The 26440-nt window shown below is 22.9% G+C and overlaps 1 protein-coding gene across 5 annotated transcripts; it reads left to right on the forward strand.

Moving 5' to 3' along the window:
- On the forward strand, nucleotides 1–24095 carry LOC113554621 (syntaxin-1A). Of its 5 annotated transcripts, none has more exons than XM_026958539.1 (10): nucleotides 1–301; nucleotides 2237–2341; nucleotides 5287–5386; nucleotides 17843–17917; nucleotides 17996–18178; nucleotides 18942–19015; nucleotides 19069–19206; nucleotides 21387–21497; nucleotides 22463–22581; nucleotides 23828–24094. In XM_026958539.1, exons 1-9 carry the CDS (start codon nucleotides 269–271, stop codon nucleotides 22547–22549), a joined length of 906 nt encoding a protein of 301 aa, XP_026814340.1. In that variant the 5' UTR covers nucleotides 1–268; the 3' UTR covers nucleotides 22550–22581; nucleotides 23828–24094. The 5 variants fall into 5 exon arrangements, with proteins under 5 accessions (XP_026814340.1, XP_026814339.1, XP_026814342.1 ...); XM_026958538.1 differs by having other exon boundaries at nucleotides 22463–22571; XM_026958541.1 differs by lacking the exon at nucleotides 21387–21497 and adding an exon at nucleotides 21834–21944.
- Nucleotides 24096–26440: the final 2345 nt, after the last annotated feature.

The raw sequence follows: 26440 nt of genomic DNA on the forward strand, positions 1-26440 counted from the left end.
CACTCGCAGGTCTGCCGCTGACAGTGCTGTAGTTAGGAAGTATGTATTGATTTTTATCTCGTCCCTTTTTCGAGTTTTCCGCACGTTCGGAGTTTAATATTATAAAAGTTAATTTTTTATCGTTTTTCTCGGTTATTTTTTTTAATTTTTATTATAGTGTTATTTATACTTGTGTCTGTTTCACCGTTTTTGCCAAATGACGCGTTTATGAGACCCAATCGTTTTCGGCTAGTCTGTGTATCTATTTCGCGTTTCCATACTGTAAATAATGGCTAAAGACAGGCTAGCGGCTTTAAAAGCGGTATGATTTAAAAAAAATATTTTTGATATTGGTGACAATTTTACGTTGTAAACATTCTTAACTGTGTACATCTAGTAAAAGAGTTTTATCATTATCAACAACTTAAAATCTAACATCGATTTGCTTTTTTAACTTAATACTTATGGTTATCAGACGGTTACTTAGACGTGCGATAGAAGCACTCAATTTTGAGAATGAGTATACGTAAAATTGATGTATACTTTTTATTGTAGATAACTACTATCTGCTACCTATGTATTTGATTTTTTTTATTCTAATTAGGTAGCCAAGTATCTAGTTAGTTAAGAATTAATGAGTGAATGAACCTATGACTAGACCTATGCTGTTTTGTATATACCCATGTTTAATTTATGATAAATGATTTCCTACCTATTAAATAATATAATGTTTATATATTGTCAATGATGTTTATTATTTCTTTAATGATGACAAATTATTTAAATATTTTAATTATTTCTTCAAATTATTATTCTTAATCATTCAATAGCAATATAATAATCAAGTTCATGATCATTATATTATGTTTATGTATAGTTATTACTGTAGTATTAAATGAAATAAAAGTATTAGTAGTTTTTAGTTCTGAACTATTAAAAGACAATATATGATATTATGATGACCCTACCAAAGTACTAAACTTAGGTAGCCAACTAAAAACTAAAAATCAGTCATAATTTTACTCGGATAGTTGAAATGAACAGTATTTTTTTAAATATTAACTTTATGATGGGTGTAAGTACTTATAAAAGGTACTTGTTTATTTTTTTCCTGCCATCGATTTTTATTAATCACCCTGCCATCAGATAACCTGTTTTTAAAAAAAAATATTTCTGTGTATCTCTATCATGTACGAGTAGGTTAATCTATCATATGATCTGTTTATAGGAAAAGGGTAAATACTTATAATATTTGAAATTCAATTTTGCTATATTGAAATCATGTTAGTATATTGTCAGTTTATTGCTAAATATTGTATGTGTGGTTTAAAGTGCATATCTATCTTATATAAATGTTACCAGCTTATTTTAAAATTTTGTTAAAAATTAATTTTAATGAGTTATTTCCATTCAATGTTCTATATTAACATTCAATTTTTACTACAAAAATTATCGTATAATAAATAATATGTGTGATATTTAAGGATTGAGTGTAATGGGCATGAAACTCTTATTTTTATTCTTGTAATTAATGTGAAATATTAATTATTCACTATGTCTACGATTAATTTTAAATTATTTATTATTATTATTTAAATTCATATGATCGTTTTGTAACCGTATACAAAAAATATTTTACTATGGTTGGTTATCCAGTACCAGGGTGATACATTTTATATGGAATGGTAGTGGTGATAACAAACAAGTGCCAAAAAAAGTTTTGGTGATATTTTAACTTTTCAAAAACAAAATATTGAAAATTCTAATCTATATAAACGTTTTTATTTTCATTATAACCATCAATTTATAAAAGGTATAATTTTTTTCTATTTATAAATCCATTTAAAATTTAAAATATTTATTTTTGCTAGCACTATATTTATGTAATAAATTATTATACCAAGCTACTTAGTATTTGTAGTAAGTAATAATTATAAAAAAAATCTACAATTTTGATCTAAAACAACTTCTGTATGTACATACTAGTTCTATTACCATTCTATGATTACTCACTATTTTATTAAGACCTTAGTGATTTGGATTTATATTAAGTATATACAATATTTTCTAATTATATGAACTGAATTACAAATATTTAAAGAATAAAGTTAAATGTTAGCTTTTATCAACTTACATTTATTTTTAACATACTTTCTGAAATTGCTTAAAAAATGTCAATTTAATTAATAGTTATTTTCTTTAAATTTCATAAGTTGTTTTTATTAAATACTGTACTTATAAATTATATTTATTTTAGGCTCAAAGTGATGATGAAGAAGGAGGCACCGATGATGTGGCTGTCAATTTGGAGGGCCGGCAAGATGGATCGGGAGCTGGATTTATGGATAAATTTTTTGAGGAGGTAAATATTTTGACTATAGAAAATGAAAACAATAAATCAAAGTAGATCATTATTAAACTCAAAAATCTATTTGCCTTATAAATTATAATTTATAAATAAAAAAATAAATTGAAGTTCATATCCTGCGCTTCAATTTCAATAATGTAATGTATGCCACGTTTGTATAAATATGATATAGTTTGTGAATATTATAAACAGTTATTGGTTAACACGTTCAGCTCCGATGACGACGTGTAGTTGTCATTCAATGTCGGGCACTATAAGCCGATGACGACTCGTAGTCATCATAGGATAATTACTTTTATTAGTTTTTTAAAATATTTAGCTGGTTGTGATCGATTATTTTACTTAGTATGGCCATTCAGTATAACTATTAAAACATTTAGAACAACAACTAACAGCTGGTTTTGATTTCTCGGAATTTTTGTGTTTTTAATTTGCCTAGTCTTCATGAGTGTAATATTATCAATATTTACGTGGCTGGTAGCGCCCGACTTCTGAAATGTACGCGGACTTGAACGTGTTAAAAACAATTTCAAATTTATTTATTATTTGTTAAAAATAATATTTTTGCTACTTGTGAACTAACATTTTTGTTTTAAATTAAATATTTCAAATTAAAAAAATTAGGTTGGTTATAAAATCAAAGGATTAAATAATTCAAAATTTAAAATTATTTTGTACTAACACTTAATAGTAAATATCAATAAATATATTATTGACATTCTTTAAATTTTTAATACTTTATGAGCCAATGTTATGTAATATAATATTATAATAATTAAAAAAATATAGTTAATCATTATAATTTATAAAAGTTGATTTAATTTTCAAAAATGGACCATGATTTATTTCATTTCTTACTTGGTTTTTTCTTATTAAACTTGATTTATTTGTAACAAATAATACTTCATCTTAATTTTTAGTATTGCTAAATTCAACGGTCTTGTAGTATTTATTGAAATTAATACATTTTTATCTAATGATATATCTAATTCTTATGAATTATAATCATTAGTTATTCAGAGCAATTTATGTTTTTCTGTTCTATACCGCTAATAAGTATTATTTAAAAAGCAAAATACTAGAAATTTAAACTTGGTGAAGTGATTAATAAATAAAATATTAATATCAAGTTTAATAATGACTTATACTTAATAGTTTACTATTATAAACATTAAATACATTATTTGTATATATTATTTATTTTAAAAGGATATCAGTTCACTATTTGTTTTTTTTTCTCCAAATTTTACTCAACATACAACAATTATGTTCGGCAAAACCAATTGTGTTAACTTTAATATATTGAGATGAATTGACCTAATACTATACTTAAAGGTGAGAATATTTTCTAGAACACCTCTAGGCTTATATTGATATTCTTATTTTAAAACTAGTTATATTATTTTAAAATTTACATATTAAAAGAACTCAACACCTGCTGTGTTGTCTCGGTCTTATAAGTGTGCACCAAAGCATGATTTGCGCTCAGCAGATAACATTTAGCTCCGTTGGTTTAAAAATTAGAGTGAATTAATCTATTATGAAACTTGATGGTAAGAACATTATCTGTGTTGGTATGTTGGTCTTTTACAATTGTTCAGTTTTTAAGTGAGTTTGACCATTTTTAATTTATACTGTATTATATATGCATAACTTGCTAAAAAATTGAACTATCGTAAAAACCAACATACAAACTCAGGTAATGTTTTTACCATCAAGTTTTATAATATGTCGATTTACTTCAATTTTTAAACTACTAGAGCTAAATGTGATCTGCTGAGTGTAAATCATGCTTTGATGCGCACTTGTAAAACTGAGACAACACAAGCGGGTGTAACGCCCTTTTAAACCAAAAACTCACAGTTGGTTTTACTAAACAAAAACTTGCTATGTTGGATAATTATGTGTAATCAAAAATATTAAACAAATAAAATAATATAAACAATTAATTTTTTAAATATTCATATTAATTTAACTAGTTGAATGTCTTATAGTATTTTATGGGTATTGCTCATGTATCAGAAACTATGTGTTGATGTTGGTTCTAGCGTAACACTAAAAACCACTGAATAGTCACATTTAAAAATAAAAGCATTGCCTTGATGTCTGACGAAGTTAACTTCATAGTTGTTGATCAAGGGTGTTGTTCAAGGTGTTAAACATAATGATTATTATATTATAAAAATTATTTAATTTTAAATTGCCAATAATGTCAATTGTAATTTCTACAATTTTCTTAAAGACTTACTGTAAAAAAATTTACTACTAAAATTAGTTTTCTGAGATAAATTTAAGACTTATTAATTTAACCATATTTCTATTTTATATATTTATAAAATAAAATGTAATTAGTTAATTGATACTTTTATGATCTATAAATAACTATGTTATGTTATATAATGTATTATTTAGATACTTACTTGTATAGTTGTATCATGAAGTATTTATTTGTATGAAAATATTAATTGTTAATAAAAAGTTAAAATTTAACAATTTAAATTATAATATACATTAATGATTTATTTACTCATTTAATTTTGACAAACAATTATTAGTAAAGTACAAAAATGAGTATTCTTAATTTGTATTATACAAATGAAAGTAGTTCAATACTCATTAAAATCTTCAAAACTATATTTTATATAAGTACTTCATGATAATATTAGTTAGTCAAATAAAAGATAAACCTGTTTACAGATAAAACTTTTTTAATTAGTATAGATAATTGTATCAGTTTGTAAGTTATTCTGCTAAGAAAATGTTCATTTTTGTGTGATAAAAATTAGGAGTTTACTATAATGAAATCAATTTACAGACCCTTATTGTGCGATTTTAAGCTTGAGGTTATTTTTAAAATATCTTATTTAGTTCTATTAGTAAATATTTATTATATAAGATAAGTGTAAATTTGTTAAAACATTCAAAACTATTTGTTATAGGTGGAGGGTATCCGAGGGATGATAGATAAGATTCAAGCAAATGTGGAAGAAGTGAAGAAAAAACATAGTGCAATTTTATCTGCTCCTCAGACTGATGAAAGTAATATAACTTAATTTATAATAAATAATTAATAATTTAAGTTTTGGTTTTCTTTCAACATCTTACAACAATGTAATATAAATTAATATTGAAATATTTGTTGAGGATTTATATACTGAACTGCAGAAATCAAGCTTGTAATATTTTTATTAAAAAAATGAATTATGTCATATTATAATAATATAAGTATTAAGCTTAAAACTCAAATTTGAAAATTAATAGAAAAATCAAATATTTGAGTTGTTTATTTTAAAGCAGTTTTTATTGATTTTTTAAGGATATATTATAATTGTCTACTGAGACTATTAGATTTTGATAATTCTTCAAAGTTTAATGTTTAAAAGTGTAACAAATGATATAAATGAATAAATATTATTTTATACTTACATTTTTAATATGTACTGAAATAAAATTACTTTGAATATATTAAACCATAATAAGTTTCAAATAAACAAGTTTTATAGCTATATAAATTGCTTATTAATAGTTGTAGGCAATAAAGCTTTAATATAAAATTAATTAAGAAAAATATTTAATATTTATATTATTATAAGTAATCAATCAGAATAAAGTGGTAGTGCCAAAGTGTAGTGTTCCAGCTAAAACTTGGCCACTTCTGACCTCTTTCTCCAAGCAGGATACTATCTTAAGAAAGAATAACCATTATTCTCTCTCTGTCTATCCTAAACAAAGAATAGAGATTCTTGTTAAACAAACATAATGGTTGTAAACTAAAAAATTGAAGTTTTAGTTGAAATATATAATTGGTCTTAGTTTTGTTTATGACTTTAACTTAATATTCTCTTTTATAATTACATTAATAATACAAATAATACATAAAATGTTCTAAATACAATTTAGTGACGCTATTTCTTTTTCATTGTGTTCTCTTGTCAAAATTTGTTTCAATTATTATATTATATTGTATTGTATTGAGTGAACCAATCTAGCCTAGTTATAGGGTATTAGGTATGCAATAATTATTTGAATTGTAAATATTTAAATTATTGAAAAACGGCGATCGTATATTGTAATTATAATTTTTTTAAATAATATTATTAGCATGATTGTCAACCTTATCAAAAATATGTATAATCAATAATTTTTAGTTCGTATATATTTAAAGTTTACTATTAATATGATATTTCTACTTATATCTTTTATTTTACTGTCTTTTGTTTGATATTTTAAAGTTTTGACGTAAATAATGTTTTCTAAAAATAAAAATAAGTTATATCCTATTATATTTTATTGACACAGTTTGCAGTTTAAGTATACAAATTAAACATCTCTATTTTTGAAAAATATTTATTAGAATAATTTAATTAAAATGGATTTAACTTAAAAAAAAAAAATACATTTTAGATTCAGAGTGAAGTAATGAATGTATTGGTCAAGATATTGTATTTAAATTAAGTTTGTTTTTTTAAATTTTATATCTATACACTTTTTTAAGTAGAAAAATATAAATAAATAGATTCAATCATAAACTTCAAGTATTGAATTTAATTTGTGTTTGTGGGTATGAATATCCAATTTTATTTTTATATTACCAAATATGATACAATTATCAATATTTTGACTGTTTTTGCGCTATTCATAAATATTTGACATGCCTATATTATAAGATGGTTCAAAGTAAAAAACTGAAAATTTATAGAAACTTTCTCGTTATTTGTTCTTATAACAAATAAAAATATTTTAAATACATAATCACAATTTTTTTTACAAGCCATAAAAGTTCAAAATTTTCCAAAATGTATTAAAATTGCAAATAATTAAAAACTCATAAATATTTTATTTCATCACCTAGGTTTGAAACTTTGACATAAGATGTTTTATAAGTTAATTTCTGAAAATTAATTAAAAATGTGTATATTATAATAATTTTTTATAAGCGATTGAAGTTTAAATATTGCCATAACTTTTTATCGGGGATATTGTATCAAATTTAATTTATAGTTCCTTGTAAGTTTTACAAGATGATGTTAAAAATTTAAATGTTCAATTTTTTTTTTATGATGGCTTTGAGTTACGATGTTAAAAAGGTCAAACAATATTTTTAGTATTGTTTTGTCAAAAATAAATATAACCTAGTTACTGTATCATTATTTGAAAACTAAATTACTAATAAAAACTATAAATAAAACATAAAATATCCAAACGGGATCTCAGAATTATTTATTAGTTTATCACAAATTCCTTGATAATCGTGAATTTTGTTTATTTTTTTTTATGAAAATTGGTGTTTAGTTGGTTTTACTCAATGAACTATATATAGGTACCTAACCTATTATATTTCTTTACCACGATGTTCGTTATTTTTTAGGCAACTCACAGTCAATTTTTTTTTGATTCTATGCTACCTCTACACTCTTGCTACGTATCTCGTGACCATAAACTGACTGGATTCGCCTCATCTCGTGGGCGAAATACATAATCTAACTTATTGTTCTACATCAGTGGTTTTCAACCGGTGTGCCGTGGTGAGCGCTCTTACAGTGTGCCGCGAAAAATCTATTAATAGTTTTATTAGTATGTATTTATATGTATATATATAAAATATACTTCTCATATTATATGGATTGGTGTGCCGCGAAAATTTTGTAGGAGATGAAGTTGTGCATGGTTAAAAAGGTTGAAAACTACTGTTCTACACTCTTGTGCTCGGCCAGAATGTAGAGTGAGCATAAAAATATATTGAAACATAGTTTTCTCCATTTTAAAATACTAATTTAATATTATATTAATCTAATTTCTTATAGCTATTTTCCTAATTAGGAAAATGCAGTTAGGATTATTTTTTGTTACTCTTTATTATATTGAATATGTATCAATATTTTAATTTTAGAATTGTTATATTAGTTTTCTTCAAAAATCATTTATAACTTTGTAAAATTAGGTGCTAAGAATGAAAATTTAGTACAAGGTTATATTTATAACGCCTATTAGCCATAATTTTGTTTAACTAGTGGGTGTTGGACGTTGGTAGCTATGTAATTACTAATAATATTCAAAAATATTTATTGACAATTGTAATTTGATTGCTGTGATATATTTTATAGTTCCAGCCTTAATATAATATTTTGAGTTTCTTGTTTTTTTTTAATTATAATAATAAATCTATATTATTTTAATTTCTAAGTATAGTTTTGTAATGAATATACTATACTTCCCGAAAGTTGATAATTTAGTACCACGATTTAAGATAATTTACCTATGGTCTTATGACGAATTTTATAAACAATAAGGTACGACGATGTAAAAAACTAAAAACCATTATAGTTTTATAATTATTTAATCTAACCTTACATTTATATTTAGGAATGCTATTGCTGTAATTACAAAATGATGTCTCTTATTTGTTTTCAAAACACGTGTCGTATCTATTTTTTTAAATTGCTATAAGGATTTTATGAAAATAAAAATATTTACCATAGTAAATTTATTAATTCATTTGAATTAATTTACTTACGAATTAATAATATTTTTAATTTATTGAAAATAAAAGAAATATACAAGTTGGTATATTATTTAGTTAAAAATAAAAAGATCTTGAAATATAACACTGAAGTAGAATATTGAGAATATTCCGTTTACGTACTCCTTTAATCGAATATTATAGTTACGATCATATTATTTCCTTAATCCTTGTTAAAAAATTAATGTTTTTTAATTAACTAACTGTGATTGTGATATTTAAAGATATTGGGTATAGTTATATTTTCAATGCAGAGTATATTCACCTATAATTAATGGTATTGAAATAAAAATATTTAACAAATCAAATTAAATTTAGCATGTAGGCATGGTATAAAATTAGGTAGGTATATTTATTAATTACGCTCAAGTTGAAATCTAACAAGTGTAATTTTCTAATGTGTTTATTTGTTTAAAAATACAGTTTTAGCAGACGTAATACTCGCATGTGTTGTTTCCATCTTACAGATTACACACGTAGGACATAGCAAATTTTCGTTCTGCAGTTTCAATAGTGTGTTATTAGTTTTGATATTAGAGTGAATTGATCAATTATAAAGTTTAAATGTATTATCTAGGGTCCCATGTAGCCTTTTATTGATATTATTATTTTTAAATTATGATCTTTTAATTTTACTTTTTAAAATGATCATAACTTAAAAATAATATCGATAAAAGGTTACGTGGTATTCTAGAAAATAATTTTACCCTTAAAATTTTATAATTGGTGAATTAACTCTAATATCAAAACTAAAAGCACACTATTGAAACTGCTGAACGAAAAATTTCTATATCTCGTAGGTATATAAGACGGAGACAACGCATGCGGGTACTACGTACTCTTAAACAAATTTGATTTCTAATTACAGCGAATATTTTTGTACTAAAGATATAGACAATTAGTTAGTTGGGATCAGAAAAAATGCAATGCTGCCATTTTAGGTTGTGTATATTTTATTGTTTATGCTGAGTTAAAACATTTAGAGGTTCCACACTTTTATCTTATTATTATTTAGTAATTATTAATAACTTCTATCAATTTGCAGAACAAAGAAAGTTGGAAAGGTGTATATTTAATTTGATTTTTAAATTATTCCACTTTATTCATTTTAATATCGTAACTAATTTATAAACTGCGTGGTCGTTATGTAAATTATTTTTATAAACATTTCTCTGACATATTCTCTATTTGAATAGTAATTTCAAAAAAATTATTTTTATGTATTTAATCGTTGTGGGATTAAGCTATATATATAGAGAAATATAAAAAGATAATTGTATACATATTAATGAAAAATACATAATACATAATCGTGTATTGTGTAGTCAAAAAATGTATACATTTTAGCTATAGTAAGCACTTTTTTTTTTGTGATAGAAAATATGATGACACTGATGTGTAAAGTCCTTCATTATGAGTTGATTTCAAACTCAAGGATGCTACATAAATTTATAGCTTAGTTACCTACTAAAATTACTATTTACAAAATTTAAAATATAGATTTTCCTCTTCAAATGTAGATAATCTGATTATGTATCTAAAATAAAATATGTTAAATTAATATAAAAAAAACAACCAATTTTTGGTAAAAATAAAAATGTAATACCATCGTCGGTTAACTATGTATAACTTTGGTACTTTAAAGAGTTAAATGCTGACGTTAAAATTAACTGTGAAGTTTTGTTTGGTTTATTTTTATTCATTTTTTTAACTTACATGATTGAAAAAAAAATGTTATTATAATTTTAATATAGTATATAATAATAATTATCTTCATTAATCTCACATAACATAAAACAATTAGATATACTTACCACGTAGAAAGTGTTGTCATTATATTTAAAAAAAATTATCAATGCAAAATTTCAGTTAAAATTGATAATGGAAGGAGTTAGTTTTGAAATTTTTTCTCACAATATGATAAATACTCGTAATTTAAGATGAACGTACTTATAAGAGTAGTTTTACTTTAGATTCTAAGAGAATCGATGAATGTATTGATTTTACAATGATGTGTGTATTTTGTCTATCTGTCATCAACTTCTGAGGCTAAAAAAAATTGAAATTTCGATTTTCAAAAATTAGGGTGGTTCTTGGTAGTAAACTGATTTTTGGTGGGTCAAAAGTAAAAATTGGAAATACTTTTTTTTTTTTTATCAAGAAAATAAAGTTAAAATTAAGGAAAAATAGTAATTTTTACGCAAATCCAATTTTTGATAAAATTAATCTTGTTTTTTTTTTGTGTAATTAAAATACGAATAACAATTGATATTTGAAATTATCACCAAATATGGTGATGTTATATGTTGATAAATGTATAAATAAATATATGTTGACGTATGTCGTCAAAATAATAAACTATTTTGTAGTGAGAATTTCATAAAAACTTATTTTTTATCTAATTTTGAAAATGTTATACAAGATTCCTCATAAGTGGTTAAAACTGAAACCATAAAATCTAAGAAATATATAAAGACAATTATTTTTTTCATACATTTAAAGTCAAATAACAATGTTAATTATTTTGTTTTAATTTAAATATATACATAATTAGTGGGAACTTTGAATTATTATGAATTTTACTATACGCATGACATTTTTGATTTATTTTAAGATGTTATTAAGTTATGAGTTATATAACATATATACGTATATTGATTAAATATTGTAAAATGTACATTAGTTAAATGCAATATTTTCGGAAAAAAAATATATCAACCTACTGTAAAAATATGAAATGTTGTTTGTTTTATAGGCTTATTGACTCCGCTTAGAATAGTTTTTCGTATAGAATTATATTATACCTATATCATTGAATTAAAATTTAATTTACCGATAATAATTTCTCAATCGACGCCTAATGTTAATCATTTTTAAAAAAAAAAATTGGTTTAATTTAATACGTTCAACTTTTAAATTTTTTAAATTTTTCAAAAAATTTTACAACATTTACTTGTTGACATTTCACCATTATCGAAATAATTTTTAAACTTGTTATTGTTTTATAAATTTTATAGCCCTGAGAGTTAGGATATATTATTATATAATTATTTTACTTAACAATCAATAAAATGTTAACTATAGAATATTCTAAAAATTATTTTAAAAATTTAAATTTTTAATTGAGTTATTTGTTGAAATCACACTGATATTTAAAGCTTTATGGTATTAATCATAATACTTATTAATTATATCAATACTTTTTTCTTCGTTACTTCTTACGAGTAATCTTAATCTTTAACGTTTTATAAACACTTTTTACTTTAATAAACATAGATCTCCTAGAAATTGTATTTTTGTTTTACCGAATTTATATCATTTAATATTTTTTATAACTACAGTTATTCGTTGGTTAAACTTTAGTTTTATGGATTCTTAATACAATCTATTTGATAGAAGAATATTATCAGAATGTATGATCTTTCATTGTTTGATTAATCTTTGAATTAACTCAAAATCATAAGAAGTTCTTATTAAGAGAATGACGGCGTGTTCACGTTAATTTTTTTTTGTCAAGTAATCTTAGAGTAAAATAATCCATTTCAAAAATTATTGAGAATATTTTTAATGATTTGATATAAATTTGTTTAAATATTGTTTTAAAATTGTTCATGAATGTAAAGTCAAAAATACTTGAAATTTGTAAGCAGATAAAAGTCAATATTTATAAAATGTTAAGTTTTGAAATAGCCCATTGATTAGTCACATTTTTATATATTCAGCGTTAAATATATAGGCATAGCACTTTATGGCGCATCTTTAAAAGGTTAGTTAGTTAATCTTTCAATGTACAATGAATTTTATGAATGTGATTATAATTATTATCGTTTATAATATTGTGTTATATGAAAAGTATACAGAGTGCTTCTTATGTCACAAATAAACTTTATTTTTCCTAATGAAAAAAGAGTTAATAATATAATGTATCTAAAATTGATGATTTGACTATCAGAAAAAAAAAACATTACTAGAAAACTAAAATAAAATAAAGTTGATTTTTTTGTTGATAAAACTGTATGCTTAAAAATTTAAAAATTGTTATAAAAATAAAGGAATTTTGTCGTTTTTTTGAAATTTTATTTAATCGTTAAAAAAAAACCACATAAACAACAAGATAATAAATAATAATATGAGATACGCCCTGTTTAATATATAATACTTGTACTTGAAAATTTCGAAGTATTAAATTCGTTTTTTAACTACACAAAATGTACTGTAAAATTATAATTTTAATTTAGATGCTAACAAAAAAAAAAAATTAAACTAAAAGTATTAATTGCCATAATTGTATACTTTTCTGTTAATATTCGATGTACGTTGCAATATACTGTGTCTTTTTGCCTTTACAGTGATTTTAATCGATAAACTACCCAACCCAAAACTCTGAACCTACTCTCTTTCTACCGTTACTACCCTCATTCTAATACAGTCTAGTCACCTTGACAACTCGATGAATATTGTCAAATAACTTTTATACTATATTGTTAATTTTTATTTCTAGCCATCATCACCTTATTCTAAGTTTGTTCTGTATGTGTATTATTTAAATGCCATTATTTTCTAAGTATATAATTTGTTTGTTTCATTTTGACATTGGGTATGCTTGATTAAAGCTTAAAACTTAATTCCACGTGAATATAATATGTTATTAAAAAACTAAAAAGTGATGAAATATTAAGTTAAATGTCTGTTATAATTTTCAAATGTAGGTATTACAATATATTGTGTGTAATAATAAACATTAAATGTGTTAAAATATTTAAACAAAAAATATTTGTATTTCAAGAAAACGCATTTTATCGACAATTATTTAAAAATAATGATTTTTATTAACTTAGTTTTTAACATAAAAGTATACATGTTACGGATAATGATAATATTTAGATAATGTCAACATTAGCCATGCTTTTGGCTAATGTGTATTTTTTTTGTTTATAAACATGAAATATTAACATTATCCGGATAATGTCAACGTTAATCAGTCAATATTGGATTATGATAAAAGTTATATATTAAATAGAGAAAGTTTTTGTTAACGGTCTATATACTTTAATATCACAATAATAAAGCGTTGGACTGCCAAAGTATAACAACGTATATTATCTTAACTTATAATTTAAATTGAAAAATAAACGGGACTATATTATTTTAGGTTGGTATTATATTTTAATTGTATGATTTTTTTGTTATAATTCTATTATGTTTTATATGCTATATAATACACGACACCAATCAGTAGTTATTCTGTTTTCACATATGATATTCGCGAGTGCAATTGTCAAGTGTTTTAATTGTTTTATTTAAATAAAATGGAAACAAAAATAGAATTTTATAATTTATTCAAGAAACTGTTATCCGCAAAACGAGAAGTTAATTGATCTTATTTATCAAATAAGATGATAGAAAATAATAGACTCGATTCTGATTTTTTTTTACTTAATCAAGCAGAAAAAATTAAATTTAGGTCTATTCATACGTTTCTCACAGGCTACAATGAAGACATTGTATGGTTAGGTTAGGTTATGTTAGGTTAGGTTAGACATTGTCTTTGCCCTGTTTACCCGATGTCGACAGAAGACAAGCAGATCCAAGAAATATTTTATTTTTTGTAGCTGTGTTTATTGAGAATGGGCAATACTATAACCTTTCCAATAAATATGGTACTTTGCCACAGTTATATACTAGAAACCAGTTTGGTGTTAGTCCGACTCTAATTCCACTGGATGAGGTGGTACACGTAGACAAATCATTGAGGGAAATTGCGAGTCAAATGTCATACGGTGGGTGGTGGTTAAGGATACAAAAAGGGCTTATGTAAGGGGAAATGTTTCACTAATCTATGTAAGTGTAAATCATCTAGCATTTGTGCTATTCAAAATGTCATGGAAGCATGACATGTAATAATGAAGGATAATAGCTTAATTCGATGTTTAAAATAATAATTTAGAATATAAAATATAATTATCAATTTAATGTTGTACCATTAGTAGATAATTCATTAAAAATAAACTCATATTGTTTTATAGGGTGGAACATGATTGAGAACGTTTTACCTGTTAACTTTTATGCAACTTTGCCACATTGATTAAAAATACAAAATAGTATATCTAATATTAAATTTTAATATGATAATTGATATATTATTAATATTTGAAATACATTTTTTTGCCATTTGAAAAATAAACTAATTTAATATCAATTATTTGTCTGTTTAAGATACAATTTAAATTTTTATCCTGAGTACTTATTTCCAGTTAATTATATATATCGCATCAAGTCATTATATCTTTACTTTGTTTAAACTCTAAGTTAGAATTAATTGTAGAAATAATACGATCATAGTCATTACTGGCCATGGTTTTGATAATATTATTTTCGATTGATTTCATTGTTTCCTTCAAAACATAAATCACTACATGTGTAGAAAGATGCTTGTTAAAAATTTAGATAAACAACAACGTCGTTCAAAAGATCGTTCTCAATCATGTTACTAAAAAAGTAAATGTTATCTTTATGGCTTTTATGGTACTCACTAATTATGTCTTGAGTATATTTAATATTATTAATGATTTAAAATTGTTTTATCTCGTGTATGATAATTGATGCATTTTTATAGTTATTAAGACATCATCCAAAAGTTCTTGGCTAATATTATATTATCCTATTAATGTCATCATTACCCGTAACATATATATTAATAATATATAACATTATGTATAAAGTATGTATCTCAATTACTATGAATTTTAATAAGTTCAATACTAGGGGTGGGAATTCTCAATTTAATGCATCAGCCTAAACGCGTATTTTAATTACAAGATGGTATTAGAAACAGAAGTCAGTATTAGTATATGGTTATATCGGTATATACCGGAAACCCCGTAATATTGAAACACCAAAAAACCTTAATATGATAATGATATTATATGTACTATTGACCAGTACAAAATAAAAATCGTTTATCCATATGGTAACCGGTATTACTTTGGTAACGAACGGTACTTCATATAAATATAGTGGAACCTTTATTTTACAAAATTGAAAGTTCTTTGAAAAATATTCGTTAGATAGAAATTTTATCAAAAGAAATAATTTTTTTTTACTTAAAAACTCATTTTTAGGGTACATAATGTAAATAGTATAATACTATGATATATAATATGATTAATAGGTAATACATATTATGTATATATAAATTAATAAAATAATGCATTTAAACTATATTAAGTATGTAAATTATAATTTTGTTTTATTTTTTATTTTAAAAGAACTCTGATATCTTGTTGACAACAACTTTTATACCATTTTGACTATAAAAATGCTCGCATTCTTTTAAATAAGTCTGTCTGATTTACGAGTATGTACTTTATAAATATGTAATAATACAATAGTTTTTAATATAGAAAATTTAGACAAAATAAATTCGTTAAATAGAAACATTTTTAAATGAACATTTTACGGTTTGTTAAATAGAGGAAGGTTGTAGAAAGTGTGGAAATGATTGCATTTTGGAAAATATTTTATAAGTTGTTAAATGAGATCAAGTCTCCCTAAAAATATTATACGTAATTTGTATTTAAGCTGCTAAAAATTACAAAATATTCACTACCTACTTAACGAAAAAAACTTGTATAAAAAATAATATATGTATTATTGTTTATTATTAAATAAGTAAATATTATGAATATTAATATTATATTATTATTCATGAGTAAATTAGTTCTATTCAAAATTGAGTTTATGTTTAAAGTGACAGCGTGTTTCTAATACATTATTTTAATACATGTTTAAAAAAAAAATGTTTAGATCAGAGGTTCCTAAACTGGGGGTCGCGATTATAATTTTGGTAGGTCACATTATATTTTTAAATAATATGTTTTTTTTAATAATTTATTACTTTTAGTTTATAAAACAGCAACAAATAAAAAAAAAGAAGAAAGGTCATTCATTGATATTGTGAGTCACCAAATTTAAAACAATTCACAAAATGTACAATAAAAAGTTTGGGAACCTCTGGTTTAGGTTATATAGCATATTAGATTATTTGCGTTTTACAAACTTGTGTGGATTTTAAAATGCATTTTAAATATTATTAGGAGCATTGAATTACTCAAATTGAAATCACATATTATGCCAAAATTTCTCAATAGCGTTAAGTGTTGCTGAATCTTAAGTCTACCAAGCCTAGTGTAATATTAAATTTCGGGGTTCCTTACATAGAAAAAAATTATTATCCACATAACTATTAAACATTATTTCTTGAACTATACATATATTAAATAAAAAAATAGCTAAATAAAGAAATTTATTTAGTATATAGTATACAAAAAATATCCATAAAAATTAAAAAAATTAAATGATTAACAATACCTAATTATTAAAACATTTAAATCAGGAGAGGTCATACCAAAAATATTAATTCTTTCTTGGTTTTTTTGTTGGAAAAATGTTATTATAATATGTTGTTATCATTTTTAAGTAACTTTATTTTTCAAAAAGATTAATTTCTGTTACAGCAATAGATAAGAAATGAAAATTATAAACTAAAAAAGTCTATATTTTTTACATTTCTATTATGTGTTGTTTTGTGGCGAATAAAAATAGTCATACAAACAATTTTGTATTATTTATTTTTGGTGGGTGGGTATCAACTCTTAACCCTCTCTTCCATTTATGGCCCAGACTTAATTTCTAATTTTTATAGTTACTACATAAAGTAGTTTAAGTACTCCTAATTCTTATCCAAAAAATGTCCCAAGTACAATGTTCACTATACATAATTTACAAGCGTGTAATTATTGTTTATATGAATGATAATTCACCTTCTAAAAATGTATTAATTATTTAAAACTAAAAATATTTAATTATATCATTTTAACACTATAAAATAAAATGGAAAATAAACTGTATAATAATTTTATTTACTATTAAGGTATATTTCTTTATAATTGTATTAACAAAAATTGTTTTATTAGAAGTGAAACAAGAATTGGAAGATCTTATGGTGGATATTAAAAAAACTGCTAATAGAGTCCGTGCCAAACTCAAAGGTTTGTTTCAAACTTGTTTATTCAATAATATTCTTTGGTATTATGAAAGTATTAAATATATATATATATTTTTATTAGAAATTGAACAGAATATAGAAGCAGAAGAGCAATTGAACAAATCATCAGCAGATTTAAGAATACGCAAAACACAACATTCAACATTGTCACGTAAATTTGTTGAAGTGATGACAGAATATAACCGTACACAGACAGATTACAGAGAACGTTGTAAAGGTCGAATTCAAAGGCAATTAGAAATAAGTAAGTATATACTACATTTTAGGTTCTGAGCAGAGTAATAAATATATTAGTTTTAAAATAATTTTTATTAAATTGTAACACCTAAAATTTTAAAATTTAATAAAAAATTCCTTATACATTTATTTTGTCTGAAATTAAAAAAAAGTTTAGATTAAAGCTGCTTAAATTGTTTATAAGTGATTTACATTCAAATTTTAGTGACATTGGTTATTTAAACATAAAACAACAATTTTTGTTATGATGTTATTATATTATACAACAAATTTTGATTATAAAACCTTAAAACACTATTTCTAAAAATATAATTTTCACAATAATTATTAATAATTTCAAGATATTTAAACCTAATCATTTCATGGTATTTAGAATTTTGAACTAAGTAAATGATCTTAGACTCGGTCAATAAGCTTGAAGATTTGATAAATACTTTTGATAAGTTGTACTTAAGCAGTTAAAAATACCTTAAAAAAAGATGGGCACATTTTTTTGTGTTGGCTTTCAAATTGTGATAAAGTTTATAAAACTATAAAATTGTGTCTACTTATTTATTTCTTGATATTTTTAAACTGTTAAAAGAATAATGTATTGGGGATATTCAATATTGTATCAAATTTAATATAAGGTTACTCATAAGTTTTTACAAGAATCTAAAAATGTGAAAACTAAGTTTGTACAATGTGTTTTATATATACATAAATGTTTTTATAATGCTTTTATGAATTACTATAAGTCTATTTTGTATTAATTCAATATTATATTTTAGCGGGAAGAACAACTACTAATGATGAACTTGAAGAAATGTTAGAACAAGGAAACCCAGCTGTGTTCACGCAAGGCGTAATTATAAAAATATAATATATTTTTTTTTTTTTTAATATTATTTCTTTTAGATAATTATGGAAACACAACAAGCTAGGCAAACATTGGCTGATATTGAAGCCAGGCATGCTGATATTATAAAACTGGAAAACTCAATCAGAGAACTTCATGATATGTTCATGGATATGGCAATGTTGGTAGAAAATCAAGTATGTATTTTAAAAATTGTGTAATGGTTTATAATCCAATTTTTATTCAGATACTGAGTAGAGCAAGGAAGCTGTTGGATTTAAAATGTGTGTTTTTTGTCTGTTAACAATTTTTTGGATAAAAGTAGTATTCTATAGTTTTATAAAATCTTTTCTATGCCAGATTATGGCACCAAATACATACCAGAGGTACTAACCTTATGATGTGCTGGTGAATTTTTTGTGTATTTATAATAGTTTATTGATACCTAATTTCTTATGTATGTTATGAAATTGGTTATTTGGATTGTTATTCAAAATAAGTTGTTTTAATTTTCTATTTTTGGAAAAAATGTGTTTTGGTGAATAAAGTTATTGGGTAAAATAGTATGGGTTGGTATGCTGTGGGTTTTTACCAACTAATGTTATTTAATGCTCCTTTTTTTTTTCAAAAAAAAAAGAGTTTGATGCCACTGAAAACATATTTTTTAGATAACTTTTAAAATATCCTAGTCAGGGGCGTCAATTCAGCTTTAAAATAGGGCTACTAAGTTATTAAGTAGGCCAAATTTGTCCATCATATCAAAATTTAGTAAAAATAGTAAAATTTATTGCTATACATTTTAGACTATTTGTAGAAGTCTCACAACCAGCCTACACACTTAAAAAGATGAATAATTTGGTTTTTTTTTAAATAGTCAATAGGTGATCGCAGGACATATAAGAAAAAAATATAACTTTTTATACATTTTTGTATGCAAATATTGATTCTGCAACACATTGTAGATGTGAGTTTTAAAGTTATTTAAAACCTACACTTTCACTCAGATAATGCTTATTATAATATATTTTTTTCAAAGCCAAATAAATTTATATTGCCTATTCTATTACTTTGAATGTTGATTATACTGTCATTATTTTTAAATATAATTCATAAATTTAACTTTAGCATCTCAATTTATAATAAGGAAGAATGACTAATATCATTAATTCAAATCAAATATTTGATTATACAATTGAAGTTGTAAGCAATATCTTATAAAAAAAATTAATGTAAGCTGTTAGCGTATAGTTTTTTGTAAATCATTAAATTATTTGAAGTTTGAAACGAGGAGTTTTTAAATAATTAACAAAACAAAGATAACACCATGCGGGTATGGTGTCATTTTGATAAGACAGAATAAATATATTTTTTAATTTTGATCCATTGATATAATCTTACAACTCTCAAGAAAAGTTAACTATAATAAAGATTAAAACAATATATTATTTATAAAATATTTTTAATAATAATTATTATAGTTTATTTATTACATTTTAACTGTATCGACGTAGTATAAAATTAAGGCAGGTCAATATGGTACAGGAAAAAATAGGCCACCAATAAACCTTGCAATACTCTAAATGGCGCCCCTGATCCCCAGTCCTTTTTGACAAATATAAAATCTTAATTAATTATAATATTGCGTCATTTAAAAAACAATAATTTTATAGAATTTAGATATTTTGGCATATTATATTCGCATTTTATGGAAAAATATTGTGGATTTTTAATAAATAACAATTTTTAGCTCTATAATAAGTACTATATAAATTTCAAAAAAATAGCTGTGGTTATTACATATAGTATTATTGAATAATAAAGAAAGTAAACTAAATGATAGTAATTTAGTTAAATAAATATCCCAATAAAAAGTTTTTTAATCTTACATTATAAATGTTATAGTTGTTATAGTTGTGTTAGGTTCAGCAATAATAACTTAACTTTTTTCATCACTCTCCATTAATGTTAACTAATGAAAATATAGTGGAAAAATATTATTATATTTTTTAAGAACATTCCTTGTATCATTACATTTTGAAGTGCTCTTTCACTTAAAAATACAGTCTTTGGACTTAACACATTATGGTCTATTTTTCTATACATTATAATCTATATTCTATATTTAAAATCTATACTTATCCCATTAATCAGAATATTATTAAGTTACATTTATATGAGCATTGTTTTTAATGTTTAAAATTAATTTATACCTTTAAAATATTAATTTAATTAATAAAAAAATATCTTTTATTACCTTAAATTGTATTCAACTTAATTGCATTATTTAATTTTAAAATCATTAGTATTATTTTTAACAATTGAAAACAAATAAATAAAATTAGTTTCCTATTAATTTATAAATCAAAAACAAAATTAGGGCGAAATGATTGATCGAATTGAGTATCATGTTGAACACGCCGTGGATTATGTACAGACGGCAACTCAAGATACTAAGAAAGCATTAAAATATCAAAGCAAAGCGAGAAGAGTAAGTCAAAAGGCGTAGAAGTTTGCAATGGTCCCACTCGCTTTGCTGAATGCATTTGTTTGTTTTTGTAGGTTTTTATTACTTATTTGATATTTGTTTGTATTTAGAAGAATTAAATACTATTAGTTTTTAGTGTTTTAATATTAACTGATTGCCATTAATTAATTATTACTAAAGATTGTTTTGTTTTGTTTTTTTTCCTTTTCAAAATGTTTTGTTTACTTTTTTTTATTACATAAATAATTTTGGGTTTTTCAAATAATAATTCCTTATCCTAATCTTGTTCCAATTGAAAATGTTATCCAAAAAAAAAAAAAAAAAAACAAAACAATTTAGGGTGAACTTATTGATAGAATAGAATATCATGTATCATTCACTGTTGAAAAAGTTGCTGAAGGCAAAAAAGAATTGGATGTTGCTGAAGATTATCATAAAGGAGCCCAAAAAGTAAGTTATTAATTATTATCAAAAAAGAAAATTTATCAAACAATGTATCCTTCCAAAATATAAGATAACTGAATTTTGAATTAATATTATGTAACATATTATCAAACATAAATTGTTTTTTCTAATTATATTTACTAATAGTTATCTAGGAACATCCTTAATTTTTTTTATTATGTTATTTTGTGTTTGATATATTATACAATATAACACCAAGTTACAGTTAAATAAAAGGCAAGTCAATTGTGTTTGTATTGTACTATTATTTGATAATTGAATTAAACTTAATTATTTTCAAAAAATTTAAGGGAAATTTAGCTGTTATTATTTTTTATTAGTTAAAGTTGATTTTGCAATACCAATAAGTATTGAATAGTGCACTGTTTGTTTGTGTAAACACTGTTTTTTTGCTTATGCTATTAGCTTCCCCATTATTATTTTACTTAATTGATGTTTTTGTATATTATATTAATTATTGTTATTTTCATACTAATATATAATTATTATTGTTAAATGATTAGAAGAAAATCATGATCCTGATATGCTTGACAATTCTCATTGTTATTCTTGGAGGATTTGTGATGAGTTTTCTTCCCAAGCTCCATTAAATTTATATCTTCGTGAAAATAAGTAAGCATAGGTAAACTAAAGTTTTTAGAATTTCATAATAATTTTATGTAAAATAAATTATTTAAAATATATAATTTATTTACTATGATACAATGTTATTATATATAATCTTTATCACGCCAATGTCAATTATTGTAAACATCTATAATTTTTAGATTTTTAATTAGAACAATAATAATAATTTAAAAAAAAATTAATTATACTCAATTAATTTTACTTAGGATCGGTTCTTTTTTTTTACCTTCTGTTATTTATATTTTTTACTGTATTGAATAATTTATTTATTTTAAAAATTTAAAATATTTATTTATGTTTATTGTTTATTTTTGTGTAACTAAATGTTAGTTACCAATTTTTAAATGTATTTACACTGTAGAAAGACTTATTTTATGTATAGTGTAATACATAAATTTATAAATTATACTTTTGTATTTAATGGATTTTATCTCAAATGTGTATGTTTTGTTCTCTAAGTGTAGTCATACTGAATATGACTAGTTTATCCCATTGTAAAGATGAATATTTTGTTGTTGTTACAAATTAATTAAATTAATTTTAACTTCTTAATGGCATGTAGTATATAAGATTCATAATCTCATGTAATTTTTAATAATTTATAAACTATACTAAAATAATATTCTCATTAAATTATTACAGTTTTTCTTTGGTTTTTTTAAATTAAATACCTATATACTGAATCTCTGTTTACAGGCATCCCTCAATAATTGTCAGCTTAAATTCCCTGCCTGAAATAAACATTTATGTTATAGGTAAAAACCACTCAATAATTCTCGCTCTGTATCTTGCAAACATGGGTATTATGTTCATAAAAATACTCTTTCTTAGGTGTATCCAGACAATGGTCATGATTGTTGGAGGGTATATTGCTAACTCTGCATATCACTCGTGTTGTATTCCTGGCATTAGATGCACATATGAAAGTGTACCTTTACATACATACATTTATGATCAATGATATATATATATATATATATATAATTCAAATTAACTAAGTTTATTATGTATATAATTGCTTTTTTTATTAAATTATCATCATATGTTGTATACTCAAATTCAGTATAACTATTAACAATTAAAATTCTCCAAATACATCTTCTTAACAAATATTCATATTTACATTCAATAATAAATGTATACCAAGAATAAGATTTAAAAAATATAAAATTTTTAGTACAAATCTTAATACATATGTAAGCATTTAATGTATTAAATTGGTTTATTTAAATAATTTACAGAGCAATTTTTTGACGGGTACATCCGGCAGAGCAGTCACTCAATACCTACTAGTTCTTCGGCTTGTAAAGACTGGAATAGTGTACGAAAAACAACATTTTATTCATTTAATTTATTAAATTTTTATTTCCTTTTCCTGCCTAAAAAAAAAAACAAGTAAAAAAGTCCATGTGATTTATTTATGAACGCTGTCTGTCCTGTTTTAAAAGTAACTATATTATAATATTTATTGTTTTAAAAACCTCTTTCTTAATTATTATAGTTATATTGTTATTGATAAAATTATTAGATTTTTAAAACCAATTTATATATCTATATATAATAATTATTTACTATATATTATAATATAGACATTCATGTGATAATTCGTTAAGATATTCAAAAAAAATTTGGCTTCCTCGTTTTATCATTTTATAATTTCTGCAGTGCGATGCGTAGGTGAATTGGAAATAATGTCAATTTTTAAATAAAAAAAAAAAAAAAAATAGTTGTTTTGTTCTACTTAAGTATTATTCATCAGTATATGCTTTAGAAGAACTAATGTATTGTTTTTACATTGGTTTTCTTTTGAGATTATTATTTTTTGTGTTAGTTTTAGTAAATCCCATAATAGTTTTAACTAAGTGAAAGTGCCTTGGAGTAGTCATCAAATACCAACAGTAATTTAGACATTAATGCTTATTAATATTTGAAAATGCGTATTATTATCAATATTAATGTACATTAACTATGTATTATTATTGTTGTAATTCTAAATTTAACATAATTTTTTTTTTTTTTTAATTATTGTTTCACTTTGAAAATTTAATTTTCCTTCACCTTTTTATTAAAATTATGGTAATAATAAATAACAAAACTGTTAGAAATGTATAGCCATTCAAAGTTTCAAAAAGTGTTTACATAATACATGTTTTCCCAACATATATTTTGTAGATCTCAATTTACTACTAAATTTCTAATATAAAGTGAAATTCGCTCAAGACATATTATTTATTTCTGAAGTTTTTTTTTTTAATTATTTACACATCTCATTTGACAATATTATGTCTTAATTAATTATTTTTTATTTTTCCTGTGTAAGAGTGTTACCTATTTTTATTTTAAACTACTATACTAGTATTTTCGTAATTAATTTTTTTAAACTATTTTAACAATTATAATGTAATTTTAAAGATATTTGGTACTATGCTTTTTTTTCTTGATATTCTATGTTTTTAGTCACAGTATTCGTATTTACAGACTTTTTTTTACAATGTAATTTAAATTAGAAAAAAATATAAATACATACAATTTTACTGTAAATACATTTAATTATACTACATGTTTTGCCATATTGCTGTTATTGTGTTCTAATCAAATTACAATATTAATAATTAATACCATTTTTAGAAAAAATAATAGATTATTTATTATACATTTCATAATTATTATTCTCTTTATTTATTTATGTTTTTGTTTTATTTTATTTTATTATTATTTGTTAATGATAGAAATGTAATTTACATTTTCAATCAGAATATACAATTTTATAGATTAGAGAACTATTTTCGTTTTTTTTTTTTAATTATAGAATATTAATTAAATTATGAATATCTAAAATATAAAAATTGTACAGTGAAAAAATTGTTTCTTGTTAAATTTGTTGATCTTTGCCTATAATTGTAGTGAAGATATTAATTTTTTTTAATGTTTAAGTGTTAATATTGTAAAAATAGTGCAATTTAAGTCTTTTTAATAAAACAATTTGTTTTTATTAGTTATTAAGAGAGCATTTTATTAAATGATACAGAAAATCATCAATAAGATTTTTTTCTTTTTTAAATTCTTACAGCCTAAGTTATAAAATTAGTACGTCAATTTTGTTTTTAATTAATAAGTAATTTTAATAGGGCCATGACAAATAGTTTTTTTTTTGCACACTTAGCTTTACAATAAAATCAATTGAACAATGAAATTTGATATTTGAAAGAAAAAAATGTTTAGTGTTCTAATCACCATTAACCCATTGGGCACTTAATATATTCCAATGTCATTTTTCTTTTGTCAATATAACTTGTACTTATCACATCTATTTTGTGTACTTTGTTTTGACACATTGTCAATCATATTTTTAAACAAAATCATACTACTATTTAATTGTAGCTGTTTTAGCAACATTTTAAGATGTTTTTCTGTTTAACTTGAAGTATTTAAATTTTTTGCTATACATATTATATTTTTTGTATGATCTATATAGTTTAAAAGTAAAGTATTATAATTATTGTAGATTTTTTTTTCTAAAAAAATAAAATGTTGATATCTGGTCATAAATACATTTTTTTATTGACCATTGTCAGAAGTCATGATATTGTATCTACTTTTTAATTTTATCTGATAATAACTCATTATAAAGTAATATCAAATTGGTAATAAACTCGTAATAATGTATTAATATATTTGTCGTTATTAATATAGCTAATTTTTGTTAGACTAACCAGTGGAATACCAATTATTGTTGAATATAAATAATATATACTTAATATAATATAATATAAATTTTAAATTTCTATGTTCAGATTATACAGTTTTTCAGAAATCTGTTTCATTAGTTTTAGGTTACTCTATTGTATAGCATA

This window comes from Rhopalosiphum maidis, chromosome 2 (genome assembly GCF_003676215.2).
Source record: "Rhopalosiphum maidis isolate BTI-1 chromosome 2, ASM367621v3, whole genome shotgun sequence".
Classification (NCBI taxonomy): Eukaryota; Metazoa; Arthropoda; class Insecta; order Hemiptera; family Aphididae; genus Rhopalosiphum; species Rhopalosiphum maidis.

What these genes read in the sequence shown, in the direction of transcription:
- LOC113554621 (XM_026958539.1), top strand. Translation starts at nt 269, where the DNA reads ATGGCTAAAGACAGGCTAGCGGCTTTAAAAGCG. An exon ending in CAATGTTGGTAGAAAATCAA is followed by an intron (nt 19,207 to 21,386) that starts GTATGTATTTTA and finishes AAACAAAATTAG; the next exon opens with GGCGAAATGATTGATCGAAT. An exon ending in ATCAAAGCAAAGCGAGAAGA is followed by an intron (nt 21,498 to 22,462) that starts GTAAGTCAAAAG and finishes TTAAATGATTAG; the next exon opens with AAGAAAATCATGATCCTGAT.